Source organism: Corvus cornix, chromosome 7, assembly GCF_000738735.6.
Source record: "Corvus cornix cornix isolate S_Up_H32 chromosome 7, ASM73873v5, whole genome shotgun sequence".
NCBI classification, from domain to species: domain Eukaryota; kingdom Metazoa; phylum Chordata; class Aves; order Passeriformes; family Corvidae; genus Corvus; species Corvus cornix.
The window spans coordinates 34,792,701-34,801,553 of NC_046337.1; the positions used below are offsets into that span (position 1 = coordinate 34,792,701).

General features: G+C 45.7%; 1 protein-coding gene across 1 annotated transcript; it reads left to right on the forward strand.

Moving 5' to 3' along the window:
• Positions 1 to 896: 896 nt before the first annotated feature.
• LOC120410324 (protein unc-80 homolog) lies at positions 897 to 8,167 on the forward strand. Its single transcript, XM_039555549.1, has 5 exons — positions 897 to 973; positions 3,596 to 3,677; positions 4,179 to 4,290; positions 5,440 to 5,630; positions 6,702 to 8,167. Exons 1-5 carry the CDS (start codon positions 897 to 899, stop codon positions 6,969 to 6,971), a joined length of 732 nt encoding a protein of 243 aa, XP_039411483.1. The 3' UTR covers positions 6,972 to 8,167.
• The last annotated feature ends 686 nt before the right edge of the window (positions 8,168 to 8,853 follow it).

Below are 8,853 nucleotides of genomic sequence, written 5' to 3' on the forward strand. Positions count from 1 at the left end.
AATATAAAGACTAATTTAAGTGCAGTCTCTTTGCTTTAATAAGGAATGATGTGATGCTTTTGGACTTACCAGTCATAGGTGCTGTAGTCAATGTCTGGGTCAAGAACATAGTCTTACTAACTTGGAGGTAACTCTGAGGTCTCTGCTTATCCCTAGGCAGGTGTTTGTGTGGTGTTTAGGATGCATGATATGTAAAGCATGTCAATATCCTATGGAAAAGCTGGCATATATGTTCCAGGGACTGGTGATTTCATTTGGAAGACCTGTCTGAGGAAGAAAGGGACTCAAATATATCTTGTTCTGGCTTTGAGCTTGCTGAAGCTTTTTCTCTTTTTCCAAGGCAGTGCAGCTGTGGTGAAATTGCTGAGGGCATGCCCAGCATTATTAGGCTGTAGTCTGTCAATCAAAAGATAAAGAGCTTCAGGGCCCCAAGATGTCTCTCTTCTTGAAGTTGCCCACTGTCTCCCCTGCAGAAGTGACAGAAACATGGATATGGTTCAGTGCAAAGTCTGGCTTTAGCTTAAATGAACAGGAGGAAGGAATAAGACTTTCAGATCAGGTAACCAAACTTGGCCCCTGTCTTGGTTTGAAAGACACATGTCTGCCCAGGAAGGTGGGAACCTCCCTTGGGATGGAGAATACGACCCCCTATCCTCCGAATTATTGCAACTGTGAAATTATGGGGCTTCCAGGCCAAGATATGGGAACAGGAATAACAGTTCTTGACTAGTATGTATGTATGTATAACAAGGCAGACAAACAACCACAACGGCAGCGACAACAAACAAACCCACAAACCCAGTGCCAGCCTCTCTCGGCTGTCAGGCAGTTCTGGTGCAGTTCTGGTGACAGCCGGCAGGGGCGCTGGTGGCTCCCGGCCGGGCGGCAGGGGTGCAATGGTTCCCCCGCGCCTGCAGGGGGCGCTGTGGCACGGGCTCGGCTGCATCTCCTGTCACGTGGTGATGGTGGACAGGTTGGATGGCAAACATGGGCTGCAGCAGGAACCTTGGAGCAGCGGCTGGAATAGCAGGGCAGGCTCACCCGGAGTAGCAAGCAAGAGGTAGCAGACACTCTGCAGGTGTAGCAGGGGCCATGGGGTGTCCCAGCAGGCAGGGGGGGTGTGTTACAGTGCAGCAAAAAAAGCCCGAGGCAGTGGCAGAAAGCAGCAGAGCTGGGCAGTGGCAGCTGGGCTCCTCCACAGCAGCTGCCACAGGCAGCTGGGAAGACGTGCCCTCCGGGAAGGGGGAGGAGGGTCAGGGTCCCGGTCTTCCCCTGAGGCACCTGAGCAGATGGCAAGGGTCCTTTCCAGTGAGACAGTGTTCCAATAAGGTCCCAGTTAAATGGCTGCTCTCACGAGCAAAGGCTTACCCGGGGCAGGAGAAAACAGGACAGGGCTGGGCTCTGGCAGCAGCAGCGAATCCCCGCCGCCTCCCCCCACCCCCACTAGCAGCAGCTCGGCCGTCCTCCTCTGAAGCCTAGAGAGCAAGAAAGCAAGGAGCTGTGCCTAGCCCCTTTTCCCCCAGCCCAATTCTCATGGTATCTCTGCCCCTCCAAGAGAAACCCCCAGTTAAGAGAGTGGCCAGCCGCACCTTTCTAGTGGAAACTTTTGTCTCTCCTAAGTATCGGTCCTTATGGTTTCTTAGCGACAGATGGGACAAAATTCCATGAGAGAAAGAAACAAAAGGAAAAATCCTAAACTCCAAGAGCCCCAAAGCAGAGCAGGAAACTCTCCATGTTCTGTTCCGCCAAACCTTCTAAGAACAATCGGTAACTTCTGCCAAAGTGAAGAATGAGCTGCTCAGGAGACAGAGCTTTTTAAGCCTCTCCACAGACATCCTACATGTCTTGTCTGACCATGTTCCTAGGTTTGTCTTCTTCTTCCACCCCTGTGTGGTCAGGTGATTAACCTTCATTCTGTTGGTGGTACTGACAAACTCCAGGGAACTCCAAGAGAAGTATCTAGAAAAAGAATGTTGTTTTCCTTTAGATTAATGCAAACCAAAGACAAAATGGATTGCAATACTGAATCTTCAACAGTGTGTATGCGAGATATAGCTGGAAGTTGCTTAAATAGGACATGTTGCTCAGTGGATTCCAGTCTGGCCTAAAAAAGCAGCTGCCTGAGTTAAAAGAAGTCTATCTTAAATGTCACTTAGTGACTATTGTAGTCATAAGTCTCTCAGACACAGTTTGTTCAGCTAAAGTGTTTTATGACTGCTAAATGTCCAGTGTTCAGAGTAATACAGTGCTTTGATAAAAATGAGGGGAGGATGGTATTTCTATATTAAGTAGATTGAATGGTCAGTTGAATGGTAGTATGAGGTGGTACATAGTAGAGTATGTTTTATTGCTAAAGTTTCTTCTACTGCAGGTTTTCAGATATTTTGTGCCAATATATTAAAAACCAAAAAGCTGTATTTATCTAGCTATCTAGCTATCTAGCGATCTATCTGTCTATCTACCTCTAATTTTCATTTACTTGTCTCTTTTGTTAGCCACAAAAATACTTAAGGCTGCAAGTGTTGAGTGTGGGACCTTGTTCACATAACTCATGCATCCATTATGTGAATGGATCCTTTGTCACTTTGTGTTTGCTTTTTGTTTGTTGACTTAAATTGAAATTAAAACCAGATGACAAAATTGTGATGAGGCCATGGAGTCTTATTTGGGAAGAAAAACAATAGCTTTTACGACATTGTCCTTGAAAAAAGGAAAAGCAAACAAGAAGGCTTTTGAGCTAGGAAGCTGATGTTCCTGCCTTCACTGATGTGGCAAAGGATGCAGAGAAGTGAGTGCTGCCCAGTGGGATGCATCAATCAATGACTGAAAACTGAAATCTGCAGTTATTTATATTTGGATACTGTGGAAGGCATCTTTTCAGCTTTATACCGGCTAGCGCTTGTACTTCAATGCCTTAGAAAGCCTCGAGCAGCCTTGAGAGGTAGCACGGGCGATCTAGCACTTAAGTAGCTCTAAAATCGGTACCTGTATCAGCTGCAGAGCAAATACCATCAGCCAGAAGCAAAGAGGGAGAAATATAGCTCCCTGCTCGCTCAATTTCCTACGGTTAGAAGCTTTCAAATGAGACAGACAACCAGAGATGTTCACAGGAAGATAGCTGAGCCAAGAGAGGGCGGGGCCTCCCTCGACCATCTCTTTTATTAGGAGAAGGGGAAAGGGGAGGACTGGGGGCGGACCCGGGGTGACCGGCCAATCAGACACTGCTAAAGAGCTTGAGTTACATTTGGTTTTCCCCGCGCTTAGAACAAAGGAGCTCAGAGCACATGCAGGAGCACGTATCTTTGGGAGGGGGAGGGGAAGCTCAGAGCAGGCAGCAACAGGATGCTACCTGTGTGTGGCCAAGTCCTGAATGCCATGACTCCACCTCCCACCCTTTCCTAAGCCCCGGAAGCCACAACCCAACAGACATGTCTCCTCCCGTCCTTCAAAGATAGTGCTGCTCTTTGAAGTGACTGTGCCATTAGTGGTTGGTCGATCTATTATTTATTTATTTATTTTAGTCCCAATTGCCAGGAAACGTACTAGTTATGCAGTGTGCTTCTGTGCTTGGCCTAATGCTGTCAACATCTAACAGGGTGGGAAGTGTGCAGAGCGAGCCAGGACAACAGAACCTCCTTCTGCAGCAGCCCCTGGGGCGGAAGAGAGGCCTACGGCAGGTGAGGACACAGACAGTAAACAAAACTTCTCTCTTGCTGTGTGATTTGGTTTGGCTTTTCTCGTATGTGGCTGTTTGCACACGGTATGTGGATGTGATGTGTCCCTTCTACCTAATTTTTGCTATACTAGTGCAGTCCCTTGACTTAGCAGGAACCATAGCACAAATCATAGCTGTGAAGCCAGACAAATCCCTAAGAGAGGAGGTACCCTTTGTTTTAAATTCCTCAATCTTGTCCTCTGCAGGCTTTTTTCTTATTATTAAATGATGGTTATGCAACCTGCACTGCATTACATTCAGTGTTGAAACTGAAAAGGCACAAAGCCCAGAGGTTCATATGAAGGAGATGTCTGATCCATGGAAACCTTAAAACACATATCTGCTAAAAGTAGAGTGAATGGACATCTAGAGGTACAGACAGTGATGATCTGTTCTCCTTTCAGAGAAGAAGTTGTGCAATATGTGAACATACATTAACCTAACTCTCTCTTCCAATGTTTAGCTTCGACGACCGCTGCTGTCACGTCAGAAAACTCAAACTGAACCTCGGAGCCGTCACGGAGCTCGACTTTCAACCACGCGACGGAGCATCCAGCCAAAGCCAAAACCTTGTGGTAGGGCAATGCTGCATTTCCGAAACCAGCGCTCCACACTGGAAAGTAGAAAAGGCTGTGGTTTTAGCTTAAAGGAATAGCAGGTTGTTACTAGCTTATATTAAAGTGAAATTCCGGGAGCTCTATACTTTTTCCTAGTACCTGGATATCCTATCAGAAATCCACCCCCTCAAAACACTTTGATGGTTTCTCCAGAAGTTTTCAAGGTCAAACAGGATATGGACAATGAATTACTTTGTTTCCAGGAGTTGTGGAGAATTTAGGGGATGGGTTTCCTCTAGTCAGGATGCCTTACCCAAAACCTCCAGATGTGCAAGTTTGAAAGATGCTATTGAGAGTAGTAGAAAGAAGAAAATGTCCCATCATAAGCTTAGCAGTGCAGAGCTTTAAGGATTGTATATGGAAATGAATGTAGGACTGCTTCAGTCTGTGCTGTATGTTTCCAGGAGTCAGCACTGCCAAGCTGAGCAGGTGGCTGTATTCTGTACCATTTGGAGTGAGCTTTGGAGGAAACATCTGGAAGAGCAAAGGTTACTTGTGAACTTCCTGGGTTTCTAACTGCTCAGCAGGACTATGCTGGGGCAACAGCACTGTTGGAGATGTTTGAAACATAAAAGTTAGCCAAAAATAATTAAGAGCAGGAACAGGAATATCAGTTTTACTGTTAGGATTTTAGTCTGTCTTTACTCTGTGCTCTTCTGTTACTCCTGGCTAGTGGACTTAGTCTGCAGGAATGAGGGGCTATCTGCTGCACTTTCTTTTCTCAGATGTTCTGCAAAACCTTGGGCAATTCTATCTTTTTGCATGCCAGTTTTTCTTTTTTATTTGAGGGCAGAAGTGCCTAACTCACATGGGATTCAACTCAGTGTATTCTTCTGGAATGGATAGATGTTATGGGTGGTATTTTTCTCACCAAACCATGACAAGGATAGGTGTGCTGGCTAGACTTCAGGTGATCCCAGAGTCTTGCTGTGGCTGTAGTGGAAGCCCAGGGTAAAAGGCTTTTAGATTAGATGCCAATTAGACAGCTTATATAAAAATTGGATGAATCCTGTCTTAGTTGTAAAAACTCCAGGGATTGTCTCTCTTCTTTTCTTGTGTTTTTTCCCCAAATTTTAACCCTCAGTTTTCTGGGCTTTGTACCCTCAGTGGAGCAGAAGCGGTCGGTGACATTCACGGAAGTCCAGCCTGAGGCACCCCCAACCTGTGCTGTGGACCTGCCGGTACAGCAGCCGGGCTGCAGCCGCAGCAGCCCCCAGGCCACCAGCCAGCAGGAGCCCCTCAGCAAACCTGTGCTGACTTCCTCACCTGCCACCGTTGTAGCTGATCTCCACAGCCAGGTAACGTGACTGGTGGGTTTGTAGCCTGTGTTCCTCCACTGCTCCATCCCAGGCACGGGGAAGCACCAGATTCATTACAGCACTGTAATGAAAGCTGGCAGGAGAGTGAAGACAGCAAACCCTCCTGTGTGTCTGTTTTTTAGGCTGTTTGCTGTCCAGCCCCCTGCTTCTGTAAAGCCATTCCCTTCCAGATCTGTGCAACAATTCTTAATTTGAAAATATATTTTCTGCATCTTCCCTTTCCATCTTCCCATTTCATACAGTGTCCTTCTGGACCTAATCACCAAGGCAAGCTGTCCTTAACAGGTTTTCACAGCTTGCTCCTGAGAGATGCCTCCTTAAAGAAGGAATCCATCAAAGCCTCAGGACTGTTTTAGCAAAAGCATCACATTGTGAAAGAAATTGCTTGTCCAACATTTTTCTGTGTTGGACCCCACCGAGGGTGGTGCAGGGACAATCCCAGTCATCCATTTAACACATCAGTGACATTGAGATCACTTTTATATGCCCAGATATCCATTGTGTTTTGAGGTTATGTCCTTTGCCAAATGAACAAATGAATGATCTCTGACTTCAGAATCATAGAATGAATCACAGAATGGTTTGGACTCATTCCACCCCCTGCCATGTGCAGGGACACCTTCCACTAGACCAGGTTGCTCCAAGCCCCATCCAGCCTGGCCTTGAACACTTCCAGGGATGGGGCATCCATAGCTTCTCTGGGAAAGCTTTTCTAGTGCCTCACTATCCTCACAGTAAAGAATTTTTTCCTAATATCTAATCTAAGCCTACACTCAGTTTGAAGACATACGCTAAAAAAGATGAAATGAGAAAGTGTTAATGACTCAAATCAGATAACCTTTCTGATCATTGTTGTAAATTTGATTCACCAGCAAAAATATATAATTGTTAAGGTATAATTTTAAGGTATTTATAATCTGAAAGTGCCTAGTTCTTTATGGTAAAATGTGTATCTGAATGAGAAAATACTTTATAGACCTTCCTTTCCTTTTTTTGCCCCTCTCCCTCCTGCTTTCTCTGAGCCTGACCACCAGCTCTCCTCAACTGCAGAGTGAGGCACTCTCTGCTGAGAAGGAGAAGGAAAAAGAGGAGGGCTTGGAGTCCTGGCCAACAACAGCACAGAGCACCCCACCCACCCAGCTCTCTGACACCGAGGACTACACTGGCCTCGAGACCACCAGCTTGCTGCAGCATGGGGACACTGTCCTGCACATCAGTGAGGACAACGGGATGGAAAATCCTTTGCTGGCCACTCACTTCAGCTTCACACATGTGGAGCTCGGGGAGACGGATGTCGATCTAGATGAATCTCATGTTTAACTCTTGGGGAAGTTCAGTAGTGGGAAGAGGAAGGAAACGTGTACCTTACCTTAGAGTTCCCTGCTAAATAGTAACTAATTAAAACAAGAGCACTTTATGATCCAAAAGCAGGAAATAGCTATCAGCCAGTTGCTCTATATAGACTGGCAAATTTCTGTTTGTGAGATCTGTTTCAGTTCAGGGCAGGACCACAGGAACCGAGAGTTTGTACAGAATTCTCAGGAGAGGGGTGTGTAGGCAAACGTGGTCCCTAGAGCCCTTATCTGACAGCCATCTACTGTGATCAGCAGCCTCACTGGGTAATGGACTGTTGGACTGTGCGAGACAGAGAACTCTCTTCTGAGACTGTGCCCAAGATTTAATTTTGTAGTGTTTTGGAGAGGACAGCTATGTAGCTGAATCCAAGGCTCTTAAACCTTGAAAACAGTGAAAACACTGACAGAAAGTACCAATCTAAAGCTTGATTTTCTCAAGCCTGGGACCATTGTTTCTAACTTGCAGAGCAATGATAAGCACCATAAAGCAAGTAGACTTTTTTTTTTTTTTGGCACTGCAGACTTCAGTTGAGTTTACTTTTGTATGTTAGCTCCATTCCACTCTGTAAAATACTGCTCTTGTGCTACAGAAATATTTGCTCTGTAAAACTAAATACAGTAAGCAGGAATGCATGTGCTATGCACAGACACAGATGGGCAGGGGCTGAGTGGTCTGCAGGTGGTACAAATAGCCCACACTGTCCTGCTTTAATGTACTGAGCTATTCATCTCCGCAGCTTAAAAAAACCCCTGAGAAACCACATCCGGAATGGGTGGACCCAAGCAACTGCTCCACTGATGTCATTGGATGTACTTAGAGGGATTTAAAGTAAATATTTATATACGGTATTTTTGTGTTCCTATATATATAAATACATATGTACATTGTAAACAAAAGATGGATATTGCAGGGCAGAAACTTGATGAAATCTATTTTTGGCGTGCTGAGATTGTATTTAAAAGCTTCCATTTTATGTATATAATGTTCATGGCTGCAAGTATTAGATAAACGTATGTAACACAGAAGGTGAAGGCCCCTGGAGAGGGATCAGCTGAAGTCACAGCTGAGTTACAGGTTTTGCTGCAGCGTCATGGAATTACACTGAAATGGGAATTTAGCCATTAGCTGCTGATGGGCAAACTGCAAAACAGCTGTGAAACCATGAAATCATCAGCAATGCCCAAAGATACCCTTGGGAATCACACACTGCCTTTTTTGGCTCATGTTAGACTAACTGGAGTTCATAATTGTGTCCTTATTGTGCAGAGGAAGGTGTTTTGGATCATCCTGAAAGTATCTAAAATGCACTAACTACTACTATGGCTCCTGAGGGATTGCAGTTTGGACACACACATCATAAACCAGCCTTACTAAGGAGGGAAATTATATCCTTCTAGCCATCTCCAAAGAAAGGACTCCTCACTGGCTCTGAAATAGCTGAAGTACTACCCTATGAACAGCTGCCTTGCTGCTGTAGTGCAGCACACAGGTTTTCCTAGGGCTTTGACAATTAACCACACACCTGACAGCAGGTTTCAGCCTGCGAAGACCATGGAGCCTTAGGCTGCACTGCCTGGCATTTGCCAAATGCTCACATTTGACAGGAGCTGTGCACACCAGTCTGGGCAGGGAACTCACTCACGTTAAACCTCTGAAGAGAGCAAAGGCCATCTTTCTCCCAGGTGTTGAGCATGTTCTGCTACTACTCTGTTGGTGAGAGATGGAGAATCTCAGCATATCTTGGGAAAAAGCAGGCCTGAAAAGGCAACTATTTTTATAGTACACCACCTATAGCCCCCACATATATGGGGCTATATAATGTACAGGTGGTGCTCTAATGCAGCTC

Excerpts from the sequence above, each read along its gene's own strand:
- LOC120410324 (XM_039555549.1), top strand. The coding sequence starts at position 897 with ATGGTTCCCCCGCGCCTGCAGGGGGCGCTGTGGCACGGGCTCGGCTGC. Across the intron at positions 974-3,595 it reads CACGTGGTGATGGTGGACAG|GGTGGGAAGTGTGCAGAGCG; the intron begins GTTGGATGGCAA and ends AACATCTAACAG. Across the intron at positions 4,291-5,439 it reads GCCAAAGCCAAAACCTTGTG|TGGAGCAGAAGCGGTCGGTG; the intron begins GTAGGGCAATGC and ends TTGTACCCTCAG.